At 40.6% G+C, this 25,634-nt stretch overlaps 1 protein-coding gene across 6 annotated transcripts in view; it reads left to right on the top strand.

Moving 5' to 3' along the window:
* App (amyloid beta (A4) precursor protein) overlaps positions 1-25,634 on the top strand; it is a 248,324-nt gene that overhangs the window by 217,477 nt on the left and 5,213 nt on the right. For 3 of the 6 annotated variants that reach the window (XM_005375597.2, XM_005375592.2, XM_005375594.2), the window contains 4 exons: positions 5,322-5,543; positions 11,571-11,624; positions 18,374-18,474; positions 21,345-21,491. In XM_005375597.2, the coding sequence (XP_005375654.1) occupies positions 5,322-5,543; positions 11,571-11,624; positions 18,374-18,474; positions 21,345-21,491 (524 nt within the window). The remainder of the gene's footprint in view (positions 1-5,321; positions 5,544-11,570; positions 11,625-18,373; positions 18,475-21,344; positions 21,492-25,634) is intronic. The other 3 variants (XM_005375598.2, XM_005375595.2, XM_005375593.2) reach the window with 1 other exon arrangement.

Raw genomic sequence — 25,634 nt, 5'->3', positions numbered from 1 at the left:
GATTTTCTTTTTCCTCTTTATTTCTTGTTTTGTTTTCTTTGGTTTTGTTTGTTTTGTTTTGTTTGAGGCAAGATCTTGCTCTGTAGTCCAGGTTGGTCTTGAACTCACTATGAAGCCTAGGCATGGCCTCACACTCACTGCAGTCCTCCTACCTCAGTTTCCCAAGAGCTGGGATTACATGTCTGTGCCTTAACACCTGGTCTCTTTATTCCTAAATAAATCCTCCAGACATTGTAAAAGTGCAAGGTGATCGAGGTGCATTATGTGTTTTACTATTTGAAATTGCTATTATTGCTTAAACCATCAGTTAAATACTACCATCACTGAACTTAGTTAAATATTTTTGCTTTAAACTGCAAAGCCCAAGTGTCTGAATATTATAGAAAATATTTGACTGCAGAGGCAACTACTGCAATTTTGGCAATGACAAACAGCTTTTCAGAAGAAAAAGAGAAAGAGCCTTGAGGGAAAAATGAATGTAGTCTCAGTTTAATACAGCAGTTGGCAAATGTAGATGCTTAAAAGCTTTGAAATCTGCAAAATAGGCCATCAAGGAATTGTAATAAAATATTAAATTAATTCAGATAAAAGGATAATCCATCAGGGCCACCAGCACAGTACAAGCTAGTTTCAGTGTGATCAGTCTCACCTTAGAAGTAGAAGATAAAGTCTCAATCAGAGTGAAGAATGAAATAATAATGGTGCTCTCCACCCGTTCAGTTGCCAGCACAATTGTGCAGTGCCAGTGTGTTTGCCATTGGTAAAATTCTGAGCCCTTAATCATGTCAAGAGCTGCCTGGCTACCTGAGATATTTTCTGATCACAAAATTGAATCCTGCTACAGCTCATCATAATCCGTCACATTCACACACACCCTTCCTTTTGTGAACCCTTAAAACCACACTGATTTCATTGTTTCAAGTGATGCGGCCAGGGGTGGTAGAGTTCTCCTCTTTTATACCCCCCAAAAAATGGGAAATGCTTTTTGCTCAGCTAAAAGTGTAACCTTTCTTGAATATTTTATCCTTTCTTTTAAGTTTTCAGAAAATGAATATAATAAACAAGGAAAATTCACAAAAATGGATGGGGCTAGCGTTTCTGGTGCACATTTGAAGGACATTTCTTGCCAAGAGATAAAGAGGGGTGCCACAATTTACCTCAACCTGAAATACCTTGGATAGTCCGTGAATATAAATGTTACATTTCCTCTGTGATGATTCCATATTCTGCTGCTTTTTTTTTTTTACTACCAACAGTTAAAATGAGCACAGGGTTATGACCCCCCCAAGTTGCCCATGTGTGAGAAATACACATTTGGGGGATAAAAGCAAGAAACATTCCATAGGGCTGGTGTGATCAAGTCAGCTCACAAGCCCACAAGCCTGGAAGACATTTTTAAACACACTGGAAAAGGATTGAGCTTATGGTGCCTATTTCCCACATTTATGCTGGAAAGGAACAGTCAAACAGTGAGACCAAGACTGAGCCCCTCCTCTGATGCTATGAGAGATGGAAACAGATAGGGGCTAACTGCAAGGAAAGCAGCGTTAGCGAAAACTTTGATCTCAAGGCCCATGCTTACTGGCCGTGAGATTTGCAAGAGATTGGTTTATCTTTCCCAGCATCCACTTCCTGTCCCGTAAGGATAATACAATACCTGCCTTGAGAGGCGGGTCAGAGGGGAGAGTGCATCTGAGCCAGGCTCTAAAGAGCTTATCACATTTAGGTAAGCAGAGATGGGCTCCCAGGTGGCAGGGGCAGAGAGCATAAAGGCATTGTGCCAGGAATGCACGGTTCCCTGTGAGTGCTCAGTGAGATGGAGAGAAGTGGTTCCTTCGTATCAGGGGAAGATTCAAGGAATAGAGCAGAATCAAATTAGTAAGGAGAGCAGTATTTCAATTTGTGCTGCTATAGCACAACATCAGAGACCAAGTAACTTACTAGCAGTAGAAATTTATTTCTCACAGTTTTGGAGGCTAAAAGTTTGAGATGAAGATGCTGGCAACTGGGTGTCTAGGAGGGACTTAGTCTCTCTACTTCCCAAATGGTGCCTTGTGATCGCCCCTCCAAAAGGAAAAAAGCCTACCTCCTAACATGACAGAGGAGCCAAAAAGGCCCAAGCTAATTCCATCCAGCCTTTTTATAAGTCACTGCCCTATTCATGGGGGTGGAACTATCACCACTTACTTCCCAAAATAAGCTCCCATCCTTTACTACAACCACAATGGGGAATAAATTTTAACATGTGAATCTGAGGGAATAGTCAGAGAAGAGCAGGCAATAAGGAGACTGTCACAATTATCTAAGAAAAATGTCGTCACTGTCCAAGGTAGGAGTGGCCATGCAAAGGTAAGTGGGAGGTGGAGGACAGAATCCAGAAATGGAATGTAGGTATCAGTAGTGTTAGGATGAGTCATGAATGGCTTGGAAGGTATCATGCCTGAGACTAAGTCACAGTGGTAGTGTACGTATGGCATGCGTGCCGCAGCAAGCTGTTCGTACCACTGAAAGCTCTAAAAGGTTCACCGTTGCTGGACTTGGAGAATGGTTCTGCCACAATTCAAAAATGGGAAGCCAGAAGGGCAATAGGGATACTGGCTTGAATATAATTCTGTACCTAAGGTCATGGATCAGGAGGGAGACCTAAGTTGCTATATCCACAAAACTCCTAAAAATAGAGTGGGAGAGAGAAGCCAAAGCTAGGGAAATAGTAGGAGATCCATAGTGTTTCCATGGGCTCTCCAAAGGGGAGAATTAGAAAGAGATATGGTTGGGAGGACAATGATACAGAGACTGGAAAACAAGTAGCAAGGAGAATCATTCCAAGATATTGTGAGGAAGATCAGTGCTGGGTGTGTAAGACAGAAAATAATTTCTAGTATAGGAGGAATATGAGTAATAGCTGTGTTAGCTTTTCATCACTGTGATAAAATACCTGACATAAAGAAACTTACAGGAGGAAATATTTATTTTGGCTCAGATTTCAGAGGTTTTTAGACCATGGTTGGCTGGTTCCATTGCCTGAGCATGAGGTAAGGCAGAACATCATGGTGGAAGGTCGTGGGGGAAGAAAGGTGCTCCCCTCATGGCAGCCAGGAAGCGAAGGGTAAGAAAGCCCAAGAGGAAGGGGTCAGGAGCAAAATACAGCCCCTAAGATCACAACCTATAACCCACTCCCTGGTACTCCCCTACCTCCTAAGTTTCCATAGATCCCAGTAATGCCATCAGATTATGACCTTATCATTAGATTCATCCATGGATGGAGTTAAAGCCTTCCTAAGAGAATCACCTTCTGAAAGCTCCAACTGTGAAGATAGGAGACTCTGGGGGACATTTTAGGTCTAAACCATACCAATAGTAAATACCGCAAAGACTCCAAAAGCAACATGGCCCTGGGTTGAGTCGAGAGCTCTCTTACTGATAGTTATTTTCCCTCAAGACAAATGTGTGAGCACCAGTAATCATTCCAGAATATCCTGTTGTGAGGATAAATACTTAACGGGCACAAGCGTAAGATTTATATAAAACACATGCCCATTTAATTTCTTAAATCAGACTTTGGCTAAGTCATTAGGCATTACCTATAATTTATAAAACATGAAAAAATTGGGAAGAAAACTAATGGAAGCCTTTTATCTGTGTGAGAAAGGTCACTGGAAGCATCAAATATAGAATTTTGGAATGGTGCCATCATAAATAGGTAAATATTATAACTCAAATTAGACTTCAGAAGGACTAATTTGCCTGGGATTCTATCATTTACAATAATCTCCTGCAATAAAATTGACTCGAAGAAGGATATTAATTGCATACTTTAGGGGCTGGGGATTTAGCTCAGCAGCAAAAGCGCCTGCCTCGCAAGCGCAAGGTCGTGAGTTCGGTTCCCGGTACCGGAGAAAAACCAAAAAAAAAAAAAATTGCATACTTTAATGCTGTCCCATCAAATTGTTTTAATAAGTATATTTAAGCAGAATTTTAATTTTTTGTAGATAAAGTGATATTTTGTCAACTTAAAGGAGAATTTGAAAGATGATAGTAAAATGTTACAAATCAAATTTAAATCTGATTTTATTTTGATCATTTTCTCCGGCATTAGTATTAACCAGTAATTGACTTGAATTGATACAGATATGACTGGAAAATCAGATATTCTACTTAATCAAATATTATTAACAGCACGTATGTTATCTGGATCTCTAATTTAAAATATATAACAAAAAAATCTGGTCGATCTTTGGTAAGATAATAGATTTACAAATCTTGTGTTCATTTTTTAAAGCAGGGATTACAACTGATACAAAGTTACGTTTTAAGATTTTTTTACTGGTAAAATGTGTTTCAATATGAAACACGATTTTAGGATTTTCATTAGACCACCAGAACTTGAGATAAGTTAATCCTGGCCCATCAAGTTGATTTTTCTTTGGTCAGTTTTTATTTTTTTATTTTTATTTATTTATTTATTTTTATTTTTCTCTGGTACCGGGAACCGAACTCACGACCTTGCGCTTGCCAGGCAGGCGCTTTTGCCGCTGAGCTAAATCCCCAGCCCCTTTGATCAGTTTTTAAAGGGAGACACCGATAGTATTTTTGAAAGACAGAAGCTGTGGAAAGGAAAGTCAAGTTACTTGGTCTTTGATCCCGTGGTTAGTGCTGGGAGGCAGAGATGCTTAGTGCAGAGATCGCTGAGCTCAGCTCTGTGTCCGCAGGGCTGCGTCTAGAAGCACAGAGGGGACCTTTGTGGAGTATGCAGCATGAGGGAAGCATTTGAAGAACTCATTTTTTTTCAAGGCAAAATACTGAGAACTGCTTGAGAATAGAGTATGCTGCCTGGCATGATGCCTTTATTATCCATACAGGTGTTCTGGAAAGACTAGGGAATCGTGGATATATCTTTCTACTTAAAACAGACAGTACATTGCCTGCTGTTGACAATGCCCCAAAGGCCACATGGAAATACACTCTTAATTTCTTTATGATTGTTGGATACTTTGGGAAGCTGAATAGAGAAGGAAATGGTAATTCAGCTCTGATGCCTTTTATCCCAGGGAAGAGCATTGCAGCAAGTCCGAACATTTGCCAACTCCTATTCCCCATGGGTTCAAATCCCTCCAGGGCACTTACTAGCTGTGACTTTGCTTGAATGGCTTGACCTCTGTCTACCTCAGGTTTCACATCTGTTCAAGGGAGGTGGTAACGGTACCCACACTGTGGCCTGAAATGGTGCCCGCTCGTGCCTAGCACACAGTCAATGGGAACTACTGCTACTGCTGTTTTGATTGTTATTCGTACTTACCAAGAAATGGCTTGGTTTTGTTTAGATGAGCTGCTCCAGAAAGAACAGAACTACTCAGATGATGTCTTGGCCAACATGATCAGTGAACCAAGAATCAGTTATGGAAATGATGCTCTCATGCCATCTTTGACCGAAACCAAAACCACCGTGGAGCTCCTCCCTGTCAATGGCGAGTTCAGCCTGGACGACCTCCAGCCATGGCATCCTTTTGGGGTGGACTCCGTGCCAGCCAATACGGAGAATGAAGGTAAGGGCCGCGGCAGCAGCAGGACCTCTCTGCGGGGTGTGTGCGTGATATCCTTAATATTGTTCTTGAGTGGTGACTTTTTAATGTGGTAATAGCATTGTCATTTTAATTTTAAGAAATAAATATCAGGAATTGTTACCATGTTATTATTAAAATAATGTACCTATTACATAAAGAAAATAATAATTATTTACATTTTTTATGCTGCAATGCAAGCGAACTGGTGTTTGTTGGCTAGCAGTTTGATTTTGTAGGTGGCGAACAAGAAATGATTATGCTAACGTAGAACACTTTTGAGTAAAAATCGTGTTGTTTCCCAAAGATTCAAGTTTGCATTCTAGGGAGCATCCGATGAAAACAGTCCCACAGTGTATTTATTCAAGAACCATGTATTATTGTCTACATGGAAATCATATGGCAATAACACCCCCTATTCTATTAAACATTATTCAGAGCTGGGCATGACGGTGCATGCCCGTAATCCCACCTTCCAAAAGCTGCAGTAGAAGAAACACTTGAGTCCACAAGTTCAAGACCAACCTGGGCAACCTGGTTGACCCCATTGCAAAATAAAAATGAAATGAGTATATAATAATAAGAGTGGATACATAAAAAGGGTGAATGATGACATACTGTTTTAATGACTTTTTTATATAAGAAAATTGAGGTACCAAGAAACTAAATTTTTGTGTGGTGACTTTTGGTAGGGATTTTTTTTAAGAAACTTTCTCACTGACAGATACTTGGTTGCTTTTCAAATGAAAATACAGTATTCAACTTGTACGTATCAGAGAGTGGCCTGAATGCTGCTGACCACCTTTCAAGAAAACAGGCAGTCAAATCAAGGACAATACAGTTGGCCAACAGAGAGAGATTTAGGGACCTGTATAATGGAATTTGACAGGCATAAAAGTAGTGTTCATATTTATTCGTACATGAAAACTCAGATTGTATTTTATGTTAAAGTCAAAAATAGAGAATCATGTATAAATAAAACATAAGTCTGCTTAAATATTTTTGTAGTTAGCAATTGAAATTTAAGACTGCTATCAGAATTAAGGAACATTTTGCTGTAGATTTTTGTTCTTATGATAGTTCAGAAAATTAAGGTTTTTCTCTGTCAACAGACTTGTGCACCTGGATGGTGTAATTTTTCATGAGAATTTCTTAGGGAATTCTATTTAGAAAAAAAGCATGTTTTAGTTCACTTTATCATTTTTACAAGTTTAGAAGTATAAAATCGTAAGCACATGAACACTTGACTTCTGAAAACTTACAACATGTTTCTCAAGAACCTAAATGAACTTTACCCATGATTTTTCATTCTTAAAGTAGCAAATGTTGATGGAGGGTTCATGTTTGTAATACGATTACCTTAGATGTAATCAGTGCACTCCTCGACCTAAATCTAAATCCAATATTAGACCTTAAGTGCACTAGGCAGGCACTTATTTGAAAAACCACTGGAGAAAGCTTTGTACAGACTATTTTCACACCATGGATAATCACCTCAATCTGTTTCCTTAATTTGAGAAAATGAAAAGGCACCTTGTAATATAACATTACCATCAGATACAACCAGGAATGTTATTTATAGCATAAAAATATTGAATCTTTGGTATTTATTAAAATTAATCTCAGTCTGGCATCACAGTGTACACGTGGAATCTCGGTTCGAGCCCAACCTGGCCAACTTAGTGACTTAGTGAAGCCCTGTCTCAAAATAAAAACACTGGGAATAGATCTTAATGCAGAGGCCCTGGGCTCAGTCACCAGTACTGAATATAATAATAAAAGTAAAATTACTCCTATTCATATAGAAGAAAAAATTAAGAACACTTGATTATCAAATACCTGAGTAACTCTGTTCTGAAATTGTCTCATTACACAATGCTAGTTGTTTCATTTTTTTCATAGGTGAAGACATGTTGGCCATTTAAAATTCTCACAGTTCAGTCTCTGAGTTTTTTTGTGAAAAACACCTAGTTTGATTTTCCAGATGGAATGCACACTGATTGGCTCGTTCTCTAATAGCACACGCAGTGGTACCAGCCCCTGGAGACTGTGCACATTGCATTCACAATCACACACATGCACACACACACAGAAGCTTCTGGATTTTGCCAAGATGCCCAGGTGGGCAAAGTCATTAGTTTAGTGCTTCTGGGCCCATGACCAGCATTCACTTATTACTTTGCTTCAGAAAAAGCTGATACTCATGTTAAGTAAAGATCTGCTATTCATAAACAATAAAGTCTTATATGAAAGTATTGGGAGAATTCCCAAAGGGTACAGCTCAGGGATAGGGTGTTTCTATAATGCACGAAGCTCTGGATTCTTTCCCTAGCATGATCAAAAATAAAGTTTTTAGTAATTATGAAGCAGTAGTACTTAGGATCTTAGAGTCTTACACGATGGTTCTCACCTTAATCAGGCCCAACACCCCTTTTATAACTAATATTTTGAAAAGTTGACAATTGATCTGTATGTGTCTGTGCATCTGTGTGGTTGTTCTAGGGATTGAACCCAGGGCCTCGCACATGCCAAATGAGCACATACCCTACCGCCGAGGTACATATGTCCCCTGGCCACAGTCAATCTTTCGGTAAAATTGGCTGTCACAGTATAGGGGATAGATCAATAAATCAGTACAGTGGACATAACTGACTGAATGTGTTTCACCATGTATGTGCTCATGAAGATTAGAAGAAACAGTGTCCCGGTCAGTTGTTTGTCCCCACATGGAGCTGACAGGTACACATGCAAACTGCTAGAGGGGCAGTTTCAGTGATTCAGGCCCCACAAGTATGGAAAGCATTAACAACATGACTTTCCAAAACAGTGAGTAACTCTTGAGAAAACAGTGAATAAAACAGTCTTCCTTCAATTTACCTAGTACTGTACTCCCTAAATACCCAAGTAGCATTAAAAACTACAAAAATGCATTGCGTTTATATATAAAACTGAGTTAGGTTTTGGATTTGTATTGCCATAAATACTGTAAGCCCAATGGAAAGTTATAAAACCATACAAGGTGTGAGATTTGTTGGGATTGTTCTGCAACAGCATTCAGCATCCTTGATCACCGCCCGCAAAATGCTAGTACTCTCCTTTCTTTCCCTCAACTAGTGACAACCAAAAACACTTAAACCTGCCCCACAACACCACCTTCCCGAACAATAGAAAGCTGAGTTTAAATTCCAGCTCTGCTGTGTCATTACAGGCAGGTTCCTTAGCCTCTGCAGCTGTCTATAAAATTAGGTCGCCAATCATTTCTAGCTCAATGATATGGTGAACATTAAGTGAGATAGTATGAAATTGGAACACAGTAAACATACAAAGGTAGCTGTTTGTTTATTTGGTTTAATGTAACCAGGATCTTATTAGAGAGACATATCATCCTGCCTCCAGATGAATCACCATCTAAACCAAACAGTGTGCCCTTAAAACGAATGAGGCTAGCAAGCCATAGAATGATATAGTGCTGAGGACATCTCACTTCCTCCCTCCTCATCTCCCTCTTCTCCCTTCCCCCAGGAATTCATTCCTTATTCATATTTCTTGTTACGGATATGTGCACACCCTGAGCTATTTTTAAATATCTGAAGTTCTCAGAGGATTTCCTTTCATTGTCCCTGCAGTCCTTATCATTTTAAGTTCAGATTCTTACCAGAAATGTGTTGTTTTTCTCAAGAACAAGCGGTCAAGTCCGGAGGAGGGGCTGATGCGCAGGCATTCCCTGAATTTACTTTGAAAAAATGAACATGCTACAAACACATTTTTCCAACATCAGAAAATTTGCAGTTTTTTAGGGCAAAAACATTTATAGAATTAATCTCAAAAATAACTATTGAACTAACCCAGAAATAACAAATTATAGCATTTTGAAGTAATGTTTTTCAGAACTTTTTCTGCATACATTTGATACCCTGCCATATTCCCTGAGGTTACAACTGCGGACCGCCGCTTTATCGCTTGTTAGTTTCTCATTGTTAGTTTCATCTGACAATGAAAAGCGCGCACGTTTTGGCCCTAGAAAAACCTTGTGTAATTGTGATTGGCCACAGTCAATCTTTCAATAAAATTGGCTGGTGCAATATAGGAGATAGATCAATAAATCAGTACAGTGGACATAACTGACTGAATGTGATTTGCCCAAGACCACAGAGGAAATAAGTGGGGGTGCTAGCAGTGGACGCTGAGACTGCCAGCTCTCCTCTTCCATAGAAACCACGAATGCAGCTGCTTCCTCTAGGCTAAACACACATTTTCTGATGATGTGACTGTCACTCTGAGTGACCGCTACCACTGTAAGTCACTCAGTTGCTATTGGGACTGTGGCTTGCTGTGTTCTTACTTGCACTGAACCACCCTTTGGGCCCCTCGTAATCACCAAATTCTCAAAAAGTATGAAAACCCTTCAACTAACTCCATGTTATAAGGACAAAGTCGCTCAGTACATGCTGCAGGTGGGGAAAAAATGTTCAAAAAGGTGAAATACTGAGACACTACATCATCACTGACATGCATGTCTAGTTCCAGAAGTAGCTAGGTCTTGTTCTCATGCACAAATAAAGTACTGAAGACTCATCACCCACCCCGCAACAGTCATTACGGAATAGTTAATAAGATATTTAATAAATGCAGTTTTAGAGTATTTGAGAATTTGTGAAACAGACTCATAGTTATTTATTCCTCGCTGCAATTGTAAGGTGCAGGTATTATTTTTATTTTTCAAGATCAGACTCAGAGCCTGCTTGTCTGGGAGTGGAGGCCTTGCAACTGCGAGGCCTGGGTAGGAAGGCCCCCACCCTCCTTTCTGTCCCACCGTACCGCCAGTACCTACGTGAGAAAGGATGGAAAATGTCTGTCTCTTGGGGCATCCAAAGGGATTTGTGCTGTTGGAAGCAGGATTTTTCTCGTATTCTGTACCCTTAGCTTGCTGCCACTTTCTTCCCCCTCACTATTCCTGCCAGGGTGTGACATTCAAAACTGATTTGGGTTTATGATCCCGCCCGCGAACGCTTGACTGACGAGCGTCAGTAGGCCATACGATTGAAATTGCTGATCCCAGGGCCGTACTTGCCTTCTCTGAACATCTGTGCTGGTGTTCTCTTACCTCGGCACTTGCCAGGCCTTACCAAACGGGCTTCTGTCCTCCCTTGGCTTCATTTGCCTTTTGACCACCTGGTTAATTCTAAAAGCTTTAGTTCTTGCTCCCTTCCGTATTTCTTCAAAGAGCAGCCTAAGCTCCAGGAAGTATTTTCTGACAGTGAGAAGCATTTGGGAAATGCCACATAATGGTGAGCAATGCTGGGTACCGTTGTGTCACTCACCTGGGTCAGACCCAGAATACATACAGAGGGATAACTGTGAATGTCAGCAAACATGAAAGGAAATAATACTCTCACTTCACACATTGCTGCTGACTGCCGTCTATGCAGTGAGAGCAAGCCTTTAAACAAAAGAAACATCCTGGTTTACCTCTGTTGTCCTCAAACAAAAGACAAATTTGGTTCGCTAAATGGCAAATTATGTGGTGAAACTTTGCTCTCCTGATAAACTCACATTTGCATTTCCTCCGGAGATTTAACAGAATTCTTTGGTAGTTAATTAACTGTAAAAGAAGATAAGATTGGACAGCAGTACAGGGAGGTATCTTTGAGGTTTCCCGCTGGCTGGGTATAACCTGTTTTATTTCTCATCAAAAGCCAAGAAACTATTTCCAAACTAGCTCAGAGGAACACCGACCTTCCCCCACCCTGCTTCTTTGGTGTTGCTGTGTATCCCAGTGAGTGCTTTCATGGGAAGACAGGAAATGGGTGGGCACGTCACGGCAACCAGCCTTTTGAAGGGGTGCCCCTCCAGGTCCTGGTGCCCAGGATGAGCTCCTGAGGTCTTTTCCAGCTGCTCCTTGAGAATAACTTGTTGATTGCACATGCTTTTCCTTGCTCTGTGTTCAGGAGCCACACTTACCATCTTGATTTGTCTTGTTTGCTTTCTGTGTCTCTTGCTTCCTGTGTCCAGTTGAGCCTGTTGATGCCCGCCCAGCGGCCGACCGAGGACTGACCACCCGACCAGGTATCGGACCCTTCCGGCTCCTACCTCTCAGCATTTTGCGCTTGAGCTTGAGCACCCTGGCCCTCTTTCTCCGTGATAAACCTCTTTACATTGTACCTGTTGCAGAACAGAATTGGAAATGACCTTAGAAAGCAAACTTCTCAAGTTCTCCTTTGCTTTTCCTTAGACTTCATTTCCCAGGCTCCTAATTAAGTGGTCTATTTTTGTTTCTGGGCTTTCTTTCAAAACACAAAAAAGAACCCTTCCAAATTTTGAGTTTTCTTTGCTTTTTTCCTTCCCTTCCCTTCCCTTCCTTTCCTTTTCCTTTTTTTTCTTTTTTCTTTTCCTTTTTTCCTTTTTTCCTCTCCTCCCCTCCCCTCCCCTCCCCTCCCCTCTCCTCTCCTTTTTTTAAACAGAGAGAAGTATTTGAAGCCTCTCCTTAAAAATAGAAGCCCAAACAAGTGCAGATTCTCTAGTGGTGACTTGGTTCCTGCTGTGAACATTTTTTTCCCTTTCCTGGTTGGTAGCCACATGGATCTTTTTCTAACTATACTGGGCTCAGACTTCAGTTAGTTACTAAACTAGACATGATTTCCTGAAAATATCAAAATTGGTATATCTCCAGAGCCAGAAATACTTTTCCTCTTTTGTGGGTTGTCTATTCTTACTCTCCGTGAGTGGCTAAAATAACACAACAGATGTATATGCATAATTTTGCACACAATCCCTTTATTTCTTCATTTTACTTACAAATTCTGTTAATACCAGAGCTACTTCTTTTTTTTACAGCTTCCCAAACATTACAAAGAAATGCATTTTCACCCTCTGTTCTGTAATTACCCTACAGCTAGAACTGAAAGAATAATTTCCCACCACAAGATACTCAGGTCCCTGCCTGGTAGTTGCCCCGTGCACAGCTCTGCCCAGCGGATAGTAACCGCGTGCTCCGTGAGTCAGACCACAGAGAAGTTCTTGATTTGAAAATGCTGTGCATTCTGGGGAGATTTTACTCCCAGTAACACATGTCTTCCCATATTTACTTGCTTCTTCATCCTCATTATGCCCCCAGCATAATAGTCAAGGAGTAGGGGATTCAGTTTCTTTAAAGACATCAACGTCTAGAGGTGAGCTTTTCCTCCCTGGTTGAGACGTGGTCAGCAGCAGGGTCGGACGTACACCCTGTCTCCCTCGCTGCTGGCACAGGGCTGAGCCCTGGCTGCCGGCAGCCACATCACAGATGAAGACTCGAGAGCCCCGCTCCTGGCGTCCTCATGCCCTCGCACTTTGATTCATGGTGGCAGCAGACAGCAGAGTGACCAGCTTTGGCAGCTGATCTCACTGATTTCATGAGTCTCTTGTCCGGAGGGCTTTTAAGAGAAACTTAAATTATAGTAACTCCGAGATAGTTCTGGCTCTCCTAATGCCCTCCTTATTGTCACTGTCACATAAGTGAATTTCAAGGAGCCAGCAACTGACGTTCCCATTCTGCTCAGCCAACTGGTGAGGCCCACAGCCGATAGCATTTCAGCTCTCACTGCAACCAAAACCAGCTCAGGCTGGTCTTTTACCTCGGGATTCTTTCCCGTGGTGCTTGTCATTTTATTTTTTATAGAAGGTACACTTTTCATGTATAAACATAAAATGGGGTGGAGAAACACTTGCTGAACCAATTTTATTGAGTTCATGCATTGTACACATTGGACCTATATGATTTTACTAAAACACAGAGTAACACACACCACCAGCTGATATTTTTCTTTACTTTTAATCTAATATGAAGAGGGTATTTCCATACTCTGGCAAGCAAAAATAATCTCTTTTAAGACCAAAGGTAGAAAATAAATAGCTAATGCAGTTACATACGGAGGAGAGAAAGCCATCTAAAATCTGTACTGTAACAGTAGCAGTATTATTGTATTTTCCTATTTCACAAAGATGGATGCAGCACATTCTGTGGAGAGTGAAAAGATATTAAATGATAAGACTCATGCTCTCAGGAGCTTGAGACACAGTAGAAGAAACATGATGCATATTGAGAAAGATGAGGTGGAACTTGGAAGGCAGAGAAATACACAGATACCATAAGTGCAAACAAGGACATTGGTACAGTATGAGCAGGTGCGGGTCTAATGCAGGGGTGTGTTGAACAGGGAATTTACTGGAGATGAGCTTCCAGGGAAGTTGAAAAAGCTGGAGGCGTGTGGATTAGCAAGGCAGAAAGCAATTCTGTACGGATAACGATAAGTCCCAGGGTCAGGCCTCCTCTCTCACACCCTCTAAGACTTATGTTTCCCCAAGAAGATTGCCATAAATGAGACGAGAATGTTCAGATACAAAATGAGGGTGATTCTAGTTAAGGTGCATTTATGGCTAGCAGTATTTGCTGGATGTATATTAGGATACATATATGCTTTCTATTTTATGCTTATAGTGAGTTCGTCAAGATTTGGACTAAGTCCCCCTACATTTTGTAGCATTCATTTTGGGTCTTGATCATTGCATTTTATGAGGCCCTTCTTGAACTTCATGCCAAATTATATCTTTAGGCTTTCCAACCTTTGAAACCCTTTCCAGGAGTATCCTGTGTCATCATTTTTGAATAATCACTACTGTCACTCAGAAACAAATAAAGGGTTTCAGGTTTTAGTTTTTTTCCACCCAATGCTGTATAATCATGATGAGGGAAATGACTTCCGTATTGAAAAACAGAAAGTTGTAACTTCTGGAATAGAGAATCACATAGGAGCCTCAGTAATAGCAGTGGTGATTTCTGGGAATATGGCCATTACAGCTGCTCCTGCTGGCTTATTTCCAAGGAAAAATAGACTCTGAAGGACAAATCATAAAAAACTACATTAGCAGGCTCTTCACTTGGGGTGGAAAGCTAGCCTTTCCATTGTGATATATTATCATACTTCTTTAGTTTTAATAAAGGAAACCAGTTTCCTGGCCTCAAGCCATGTAAAGGGTGTCATGAAGGCTGGGCATGGTGGTGCACACCTGTAATCTCAGCACTCAGGAGGCTCAGGAAGGAGCATTACCATGAGTTCAAAGTCAGCCTGAATTGCATAGCAAGACCCTGTCTCAAAAAAGAGATGTCATGAAGAACATAGCTCCCTCAGCCTCCAAGTGGATAGCAGGCCCTTTCAGTCACGACTGAGGGAGACGGATTCCTGGAGTCGTTGAAGCTTAAAATGGAACCAGCTCAACTCAAAAAAGGTCTCTTGCAAACCTGTAAATAAAGATCCCTGCCACATATTTTAAATACCCATCACATTGCATTATATGCAATATCAGCTTATCATTGGTGATACTTTCCTATGTATCCAAGCTGTTTAATTTTTCCTTCTTTAGTGAGATTTGCTTAATATATATAGTCTTCACTAAATTATTATACATGATAAACAAAAGTGAATTATTCTGCTGAAAGTTTGTGAAATTAACAAACTATAACTATCCATTGTATAGTGTACTGCCATTTTACATGAGTTTGATTCATTTTTTTGGTCACTAGATACATTCTCAGTATCCTTTCAGAAATAACATGGGCTTGTACAATTTTGAATGGAGAGCTCATTCTTTACTTTGCATGGGCGTGAGTGTGTGTATCAATTGCTTCCAAATCTTGATGAAAAGAGTATCCAAGAGAGTGTTCGTAAATCTCAGAAATAATAATTGTAGCTATTGCATTGGTCAGTTCTATTGCTCAAAACAAATGATGGATTATAAAGTAGTCACCATCTTAGAAAAGGAAAAAGCTGAGATTTAAAACAATGTATAGGAAGATAAAAATACACAACCAATGAAAATTTAGAAAGCATTATGGTTTGTGTTAGCCCTCTCTCCCTATGACAAATTCCTGAATAAAACAATTTAAAGAAGGAAAGTTTTTGTTGTGGCTTACAGTTTCAGAGGTTTTGGTCCATGGTGGGTCATTGTCATTGTTTTTAGGCCTGGGGTGTGGCAGAGGAAAACTTCTCACCTCATGGCAACCAGGAAACAGAAAGGGGAAAAGAACCGAAGAATCTAAGAGCAAGGGGCCTGGGACCGGACTTAGTCTCCAAGGTCACATCCCTCTAATCTACTCCCTTCAGCTAAGCCTACCTGTTATTTCCATCACCTCCCAATAATGCCTCCAAACTATGATGTCCCCAGTGAATTAAACCACTAATGGTCAGAGCTTTCCTGATCCAGGCGCTTCCCAAAAGCACACCAACAACCAAGCCTTCAACACAACAAGCCTTTTGAAGGACAAGTAGCTAAACCATAACAGCGTCACTACCCTATGAAAATTAGTGTCAGAAAGATTGAAAGACCAAATGAATAGAAACATCTGAAAAATGGTAATGGTTTTAAAGAAAGAAAGAGAGTAAGAACAGGGTCACTGTACTTCCCAGAGTGAGAGTGACGAGCTAGGTCTGTCTGCGCAGAGAACTAGAGTTAAACAGATGGAAGAGAACGGGAAATTATCCTACTTTGATCATGTATTGTGTCTCTATTAAAGAGAATGAGCTTCTGACTAAAGGAAATTGAAGCCTATAATAGATCAAGATGAGAAAAGAAAAAATACTAGCCCTTTGTATTAGCTATCTGTTGCTAGGTAACAAGTAACTCCAGAATTTAACTTCTTAAAAACAGGGCAAACATTTAATTTTTTTACAGGTTTTATTGGTCACAGTTTAGGCCTTGGTTTAGGTGTGCGATTCTCACTTAGGGTCTGTCATGAGGTTGTGGTGAAGATATTGCCAAGGCGTGATGCTGGTGAGTCTGATTCCAAGATGGCGCATCCCATGGCTATTGACAGGAGTCCTCAGTACCTTCTTATGTAAAGTCTGTAAGGCTACTTGAGCCTCCTTACAACCTGGCTCTTGGCTTTGTCAACACTAAGTGATCAAAGAGAGGAAATAAAAAGGAAGCTTCAGTGCCTTTTATAACCCAGTGTCTGAAGTCATACGTTACTACTTCTGCCATATTTTCATCAGGTAGAAGCCAGTCACTACATCCAAACTGCACACAAGGAAAGGGAATTAAGTTCGACTCCTTGAAAGGAGTAGGAACAAATTTGTAAATATGTTTTAAAACTGCATTTCTCCAACCAAGTCCACCTTCTACGACCCAGACAAATCCCAGGCTAAGAGAGTTTGGGGGGGCGGCAGATAAAACCACTGGTCCATGGTGTTCGTGGAACTCTGGAGAACAGAAAAGTGGGAAGGGGAGGGAAAATGTACTTCTGAAAAGTAGAAGGGAGGAAAGACAGTGCCACAGTCTATAAGCCGTGCGTAGACTGATGTGGACGGAGGGTTACTGTAGACGGGTTATTAAATGGAAACTCCTTGAGAAGTTGGACAAGCAAACACCGATGTATCACAGCCAGCATGGGTTCCCTAGGTTTTGTCACATTATCTTCGCTTTCTCCTAGTGTGGGCTGCGCGATTAGGTGCACATTTTATGATGTCGGCATGGTGCTTTTCAGTGTCAGCAGGTGTGTGACAAGTTTCCCAGCACCTTGCAGACAAGATTGGAGGGGTGATTAGACAAAGAGCAAGAAATTAGTTCCCACAGGAGCTGAAGGGACTCTGAATGTATAGATAGCCCAAGGAAGAGAAGAGTCAGCAGGAACATGTCGCCTCTCCCTGAGTATCTGATACCCTTGTGCAAGACTGTCATGTAGAAGGGAGAGACCACCTCGCTCAGAATTTAACCAATCCCAGGGGTGCAAGTTATAGGGAATCTGGTGTTTGCCTGCTGTAAGAAAGGCTGTTCTAGGAGGCAGAACTGCCTGAAAATGGAAGCAAAATAATAGGTAGCTTTGTGTTCAAGCAAAACTGAGAATCTGGCCTTGTGTGGGGACACCATTAAAGGAAATGATACTAAAACTCATTCTAAAATTCTGATTAAAGAATCAGATTATCATTAAAGGAAATGATACTAAAATTCATTCTAAAATTCTGATTTTTGAAATTTAAATGCTCCAACATGGAAGCTGATATGTATCCTTTGTGCTTCTGTTTTTGTTCTTAAAATTCCTTTACATTTTATTTTTTAAGCTCGTATTATTATTTGAATAGTGAAATTCATTGTAACAATTGGCATAAGAATCACAGCATTTTATAGAAAGGGAAGAGTCAGGAGGTTATAAATTCTCTTAGTCTCAAAGAAGCATTTTAAAAATTATACACTGCACCTTTATACTGAGCAGACGAACCAGGTATAGGTGATATGTATAACTAGAATGCCTTAATAAATTATGTAATTTTCACAGCGCTTCTCTTCATAGACACATGAACATGACTTATTTGTAATTAGAACAAAGCTCTGAGTAGCAGTTTTGGTTTACCAGGTAATTAATGCTCTTTTAAGAAGCCCTGTGTCATTTTTCCTAAAGTAATGAAAGCACATGGATGCAGACACTAAGAGGCTAAACAATAAGCCCCTAAACCAAGCCAACATTTTCTAGGAACAAATTCTTGCCACCTTCCCAGCCAGCATTGATCTTCTGTTTTTTTGCCTTTTAAAATTACAGCGTCGGTTTAAAAGCAGTAGAATCCTTAAGTTCAGATTTCTTTGGTTTTTACTTTCTTTTTGTATAAAATAAGTGGTGGTTAATAATTTAACGCAGGGTGCCATTTTCCTTAAACAAAGTCCTTAATCTATTTTCCTCTAACTTCAGGCCTAGGCAGAAGTTTTTGGTAGTCTTTACTTCATGACATTTCTGCGTATAGGTAAAACTAACTGGTTGCCCTGCATATTTTAACTGTGCTGTCATGCAGGTTCCGGGTTGACAAACATCAAGACAGAAGAGATCTCGGAAGTGAAGATGGACGCAGAATTCCGACATGACTCAGGGTATGAAGTCCGTCATCAAAAACTGGTACGCAAAATAATTGACTTCTCTCTGCTGCTGCTTGTCTTGCCAAATGACCTGTCCACTCTCGATCTTCCTGTGCCAGAAATCAAATTGAAGAACTATACCATCTTCATGAAAACATGAAGAAAAATGAAATGGTCCCTGTGTATGATTTTTCCTGACTAGAAAGCAGCTGTGCCCAGGCAATTCTTAAAGAGGAATTAATTTCAACATAGCAGCCATATACTAACTTGCACTGTATTTTCCAGGGAAATAGATTTATACAAGTTGAGCATTTGTAATCTGAATATCCAAGATGCTATAAAATCCAGTACCTTATGAGCACCAACATGATGACACAACTGGAAATTTTAATACCGTGAAACATTGTTTCATGAACTAAAATTACTAAAAATACTGTATAAGTTTACCTTTGAGCCATGTACTAAGGTGTATGTAAAACATACATGAATTTTGTGTTTAGATTTGGATCCCACACCCAAGATATAGGAAATATTTCTGGTCCCAAACATTTAGATAAGGAACTCTTAACCCGTAATAGGTCTGGTTCAAGAATCAGAGTTTCCAATAAACCCATAATTTATTGCTTACTTAAGTTCCCTTCTGAAACTATCTTGCTGTGTGCCTTCTGCTCCTGCCACCTTCCCTCCTACTCCGTCCTCTGCCTCCTACACTTTCAGTTCTCCTGCAAGGAGAAGATGGCAGGGACCCTGCCAAGGTGGGTGGAGGGCATGTGACACCCTGGTCTTCTGGTAGTGTTTTGCATCAAAAGATTTGGCCAAAGGAGACAGTAGGCTCCTTTTTACACAAAATGCTTCCTCATGTTAGAGTTAGAATAAGTAAAAGAGCAGGCAGGCAACTTCAGTAGCTCTGTACAATCTTCACCTGAAGGTTAGAAATTTAGATAAAATTACCAAATCCTGGGTTGTTTTAGGGTTCCTTCCACATTATCAGTAAGCACAGTGAGGGAATTAAATTAATAAAAGAAGACAGTTTTATCACATAGTCAATACTGAACAAAAAATAATAAAATTCTTGGTAGTAATATTGAAGAGAATTCGCAGACCCTTGTTTTGTGTGTGTTTACTCCTTTTGAAGCAGCAAATATCATTCCAATATTAATAAACTTCACAAAGCTTAGCATTAATCTCTAAAAGAAATCTCTTTATCAGGCTTCTTTTGCCTCTAAATTATTGTAGCACATCCAAAACTGACAGGATTCAGATTTGTGTTAAATTCCCATCATCTGTTTTATAAAAAGGCATTTAGCCTTTGGAGCCTGATTTTCCTTGGCAAGTTACTCTTGTATCAATTATTGTGAAATGAAGGGTGTTCTTGATATCGATGATGCTAAAGAGTTTTCCTTAAAAAAAAAAACAAACTAGAGAAACTGCTGAAGGGTTAGGAGCTGGTGGGGCAGAAAACTGAAGATTAGTGTGCAGATTCGCATTTTCTGGAGCCTGGATGATATAAGCCCTTCTGCATTAATTACACTAACTCCTGTGATGCGACAGTGACTAATGGTGGTGGCAGCAATTAAGGGAATCAGCTCCCTCTACTGAACTAGCTGATAAGATAATGTACCATAATTAGTACAATGAATATTACAAAATTACAGCATTTTCTTAAAGACATAGAGATATGTCCAGACACACATTTATTCCTGATTACCTCACACTGGTATCATTAGCTAATTAATGATTTCCTTTTATAAATACATTGAGGTGACATATTTGTTTAGTAAGAGGACGAATTATGAACAGTTTCGAATTGTGCTGCAGATAAACGAGGAACCACATCCTTGTAGAAATTTGCTTTGTCTGCTCCAGTTTGAATTGCGTTTTCGGATTGCCACAGTGATGGTTTTAACAATGAAATTGCTAAGTTGGTCATTTGACTGTCGTGAGTCTGTGCTGGAAGAATTATTTAGGAGGCTATTTTCACCAACTCACATAATGTGGTCCATGTTTAGTAATAGTTGTTCTTTTTTTATCTGGTATAAGATTATCTTATATAACAAGATGATAGAAGTTGCAGTGTGCATCTTTTATTCCTTATAGTTAAAGCAGAAAAATAATGGCTTGCTTTTGCAAACAGTGTGAAGGAATATAGTACAATAAATCTATCACATAAATAATTTCTTTACAGTGTCCTCCAAATTCTTTTCATAATTAATCCAAGCAAACATCAAGAACAAAGCATCCTTTTAAATTTTAGTTTCTGGACAAAACATAATAAGAAAGCAGGAGTTATATGATCTCTTTGCCTGCTGTTCCTTCACTTTGAAGTAACATTATGTGTTTAAAGTACATTATGCTGCTCAAGGTTAATTATAATCTGACTGAATTATTGTGGCTAGAAGTAGAAAATGAGAGGTGTGTTTTCTTCTTCTGTTTAGCTCCTTCATTTCAGAATGCTCATTACTATGTCTTCAGTATGTCCTTCCAAAGAAATGAGAAATCTGCAGGTTTGGAAAGTACACAAGGCAACATCACTTAGAGTCACGCATCACATCTCCCAGCTTTAACCTTGCTGTGATTGAAAAAATGCTCGCTTCCTTTCATCATGATTTCTACCTGTGTAGCTTTGATATATCGAAGAGCTACCGTAGACTGCTCACCAAATGTTCACTTGTCCAAGGTTTTCAGCTCCCTGCAGACTGCTGTATTGACACATGGGAGGAAAGTAGATTTCCTAGAACTGGGGAGGCCACATGCTATTCATTGCTCTGTAGATTAATATTGTCTTTCTTACTGACCAGCCAACTGAGAGTGCAAGACTGAGCTAGGGCAGAAGATATGTTGAAACTTTCCACATAGCTCATTGAAATGGCACCTGCACTTAACAGTCTTCCCTCTTGATTTGTTTTCAAGGTGTTCTTTGCAGAAGATGTGGGTTCAAACAAAGGCGCAATTATTGGACTCATGGTAGGCGGTGTTGTCATAGCAACAGTGATTGTCATCACTTTGGTGATGCTGAAGAAGAAACAGTACACATCCATCCATCATGGTGTGGTGGAGGTAGGTAAACTCTGAGGCATGTTTGCATGTGTGAATTAAAGGGAATACAATAGGGAAATTATGCTGGTAGTCTAAGGATGCTGCCTCTTTGGAAAAAAAAGAACCAGTAGTTTCCATAGTGCTCAGGTTCCAGCTATTCTTCTCTTGCTTTGGTTTTCATTCACTTCTCTTTTGTGAGTATTATGATCAAGGCACTAAGATTGTATGTTGTTACATCAGTTATAATTTGCATTGAAATTACCAAAGTAATACTGGTGATAATGATAGCTGGAAAGGGTATGATTATCCTTAAATGTTCTTTTTTTTAAACAAACAAGCCAACAACAAACACAACCTCAGAAGTAGGAGAAGGAAGGTGAATAAAAACATCTACTCACAGACTTTTTTTCCTTAAATATTCTGGTCTCTTAAAAACTGAGTAAAGATAAATACCACTTTTCAGTAAAGACTTTACCTTTAAAAGTTTTGTAGGAAATCATATTGTGGCAAATAGTGCACCAAAATATGTATGATTATTTTTTGAGACACTGTGCAGCCTCATACCCTGTACTTCCACCTAACAAAGTCTTAGTTTCCAGTTATTATTAATACAGTAGCCCTAGAGGCAGCAGGAAGACACACAAGTGATGATCCCAATTACTGTACCATTACGCTTCTTTTCTAATTCTTCTCCCTATAGCCCAACCCAAAAGGAGGGTATAGCATAGAAGTATGGGTACCACCAACAAAGTAGAGTAGCTGCAAGACTCAAATATAACTTCCAGAGCTCGTGATACGGGAAGAAAGAAAAGAATTTGTAAGTTCTTTTTTTGCACTACAAATGCAGTTTTGCTGAGGAAAACAAATCACAAATCTCAGTGGATGCAACTTTTCAGAGAGCTCAGTGGTCAAACTGACCCTCTCATTTTGTAGGTGTGAAAAGTGAGGCTAAGGCAAAAGTATTCACCCGTACTAAATAGGGTCAAGGTCAGAGTCCGGATTTCCCCCCTGTACTATACGTTACTGTACTTCTACCATCAGGGAAGAGCTCACAGATTCCCAGTGAGTTAACATCTGATCATCCCCAAGGAATTGTGTTCCACACCATTTTTGAATATAGGAGAGCAGGGGTAGTTTAAATAAATTAGCAATAGAGCCGGAAATTCCATGTCGCTCAGTGTTTACAATCCCCACAGACACGTTGTTTTCAGGAGCTGCTGATGGGAATTGGCTTCGGTCACATTTCCCTGTTCATACCTGGGTTGACGTGCTGAGGAGCAGCATAGTAATAAATGAAGCCCAGGAAACAGCAGGAAGCAGGCAGAAAAAGAGCTGGATGGTTCACACACTAGGGTAGGAGCACAGCCCAAAAACATAACAGCAATCAAGTTTCGGAGTTCACTCTTTCCTGCCTAGGCTGTGTCCCTCAAAACAGCGCAAGACATTTTTATAAGCAGCTTCTCTCAGTTCTACTCAAATCAGCTTTTCCCATTTTAATTTGATATTTAGAAAGAAAGTTTCCATGATCAGTAATTCAAAAGCCCGTTTTCATTTCATTAGTATAATTCTGTCCTATAAGAGCCTTGAACTGATGGATCTACCCATGCAAAAGTTCCCTCCTTGAAAACCTTCTATCAGTGGAGGTGTCTGTCTTTGAGGCCACGGTCGAGGCCTGGACTGGTTTACTGGGACTGCCGTGGCAGCACCTCGGACCTGGTGACAACAGAAATCTGTGCCTGTATAGTGCTGGGGGCTGGAAGTTGGAGCTCCAAGTGTCAGCAAGGCTGTTTTCTTCTGAGGCCTGCGCCTTGGCTCTCCTGCCTCACTATGTCCCGATGTCCCTTATGTGGACACCAGAAGATCCTCCTAAAGACCTCACTTACCCCCAATCCCCTCTATAGTGTCTTATCTACAAACACAGAGGTACTAGGGCTTAGACCTTTAAGAATTAGAGAAGGACACGGTTCGACCTGTAGCAACTCGGCAGTGCTGGGCAGAACAGCGATACCCCTCCAGGTGCTCCCTCTCCTGGGGGTGCATGAAATTGATCGTGTACTTTTCTAAGAGGACACATCTCCAGCCACCACCTCCCTTCAGCAAACAAAAGCCCTCAGTACAAGGCTTCAGGCCTGAGTATGTGGCAAAGTTTGAAAATCAGTGACACACACATGCACACTGGCTCCGTGTCGTTCACTCTGCACAGACCTTGGGGAGAAGAGATGGAATCTTTTGTATCCAAGATAACTCATTACCACTTATTTTCATGGCTTTTTTATTTTAAAGAGAAAAGAACAAAAACAACCTGACAAAGCAAAGATAAAAACAAAACAACACCAAAACTATAAAAATGATACAGAATTTCAAAATAAGATGGTAGAAAATCAACATTGGCTGTATTACTTGTTGTCTTCAGAGTAGCTGCTTAGATTACCAAATATAGGCATGCGAGATTGATCAAACAGTTAAACATTAACTGTTTCTTTCAATAAATCAATAGAAATGAGTAGTACAATTATCTTAGCTATCTTGTGTCTATATACATGGGTTTTTTTTCCTTTCCTTCTTTTCTCCTTTCCCTCATCCCATGTTTATAGCAGCACAACTTTTCATAGCTAAATCTTGGAAACAACCCAAATGCCCATCAACTGAGGAATGGATAAAAAAGATGTAGTATTTTTATACAATAGAGTATTACTCAGCTGTAAAGAAAAATAAACTCAAGTAAATTAGGTAAATGGGTGCAACTAGAGACCACACTCATAGGTGAAATAAATCAGACCCGCATGTGTAAATACCGCATTGTTTCCGTAGTGTAAGAACCTGACAGAGTGAATAAAATCTGAAAGGTACAATAGATATTGTGAAAGGGAAAGAAACTGCTCAATAGGAAAGAGCACCTGGGATGAACTCACTCTTCAGCACCCTTCCCGCAGTCTGGGCTAAGTGTTTCTTTTGGTCCATTCCCAAAGAACTGTCTCCTTAGAACATCAGAGAAAGAAGTTAGCACATTGACCCAGATTCTGAAAACAGGACATTAACCCTCAGCAGAGGCGCCCCTGCCGGAGCACAGTCAGGGGAGGCCGTCGTCCCTCATTTGGCGTCTGCCTGAGAATAGCCAGGAACCTCTGTGGATTGCGTGCCCCAGCTCATTCGGTTTCCTTTTGCCTCCCTCTTCCTCCGTGAAGGATGCTTTGAGAGGCTGGAACTATCTTGCTGTTCTCCCAAGGCCCTTGTTTCTAGCTACTGAGATCCGCGTTAAGTGTGCAGGGCCAGCAGTGTTGCCGTAGAACCTCTGTAAGGAGCTGCTCCCTTCCACACCCTCAGGAAAGCCTCCCCTCACTGTGGTGGCAGAACCCCAAACCCAAGAGCTGCAACCCAGCCCCAGCGCAATCGCAGTAAATCAGTGCTGTGATGTCTTCGAGCACGTTTCTCTCGGAGCAATGCGTGAAAGTGCAGACATTCCCTGCCTGCCTTAGAGGCCCTCTGTAATCAAGGCCAGTTGGTCTTCCATCCCCAGGTTCAGCCACCAAGGATCAAAAACATTTGGAAGCAGATGCTGTGATGCATGCCTGTAATCTCAGTTAGGCAGGTGGCCGAGGCAAGAGAATCTCAAATGCAAGGCCAGCCTGGGCCACTTAGGGAGAGAGATCCTGTCTCAAAAAGGACCAGGGATATAGTTCAGTGTTAGCACCTGGGTTCAGTCCCCAGTAGAACAATATTTTTTTAGTTGTATCTGTACTGAACATGTACAAATTTTTTTTGTCATTATTCCCTAAACAATACATGGTGACAACTATTTACATAGCATTTGCATTGTAGCAGGTATTATTATCAGCCTTCTAGAAAGGATTTAAGGCATAAAGGGGAATGTGCCTAGGCTACACAAATACTGCACCATGTTAGATAAGGAACTGGTGCATGTATAGGTTGTGGCCTTGGAACCAGTTTCCTGTGGGTACCAACGAACCACTGTATGCAGGAAGACCTTCATTTCTAGCTGAAGTTAATTCCTTCACTGAAGAGCAACCCTACTTCACTCAGAACAGAAACAAGCAACGAATGAGTCAGTGGGACTCACCTGGGGCATCTGGAGCAGAATGCTCTTACACCCCACACCACCCGTGCGTGAAGGCGTGATCCCCAGGACGTCTCTTGTTCTTGGAG

This window comes from Chinchilla lanigera, unplaced genomic scaffold, assembly GCF_000276665.1.
Source record: "Chinchilla lanigera isolate Chin_1 unplaced genomic scaffold, ChiLan1.0 scaffold00006, whole genome shotgun sequence".
Classification (NCBI taxonomy): domain Eukaryota; kingdom Metazoa; phylum Chordata; class Mammalia; order Rodentia; family Chinchillidae; genus Chinchilla; species Chinchilla lanigera.
Note: the sequence above shows the minus strand (reverse complement) of the source record. Positions and strands in the feature narration are given on the sequence as shown.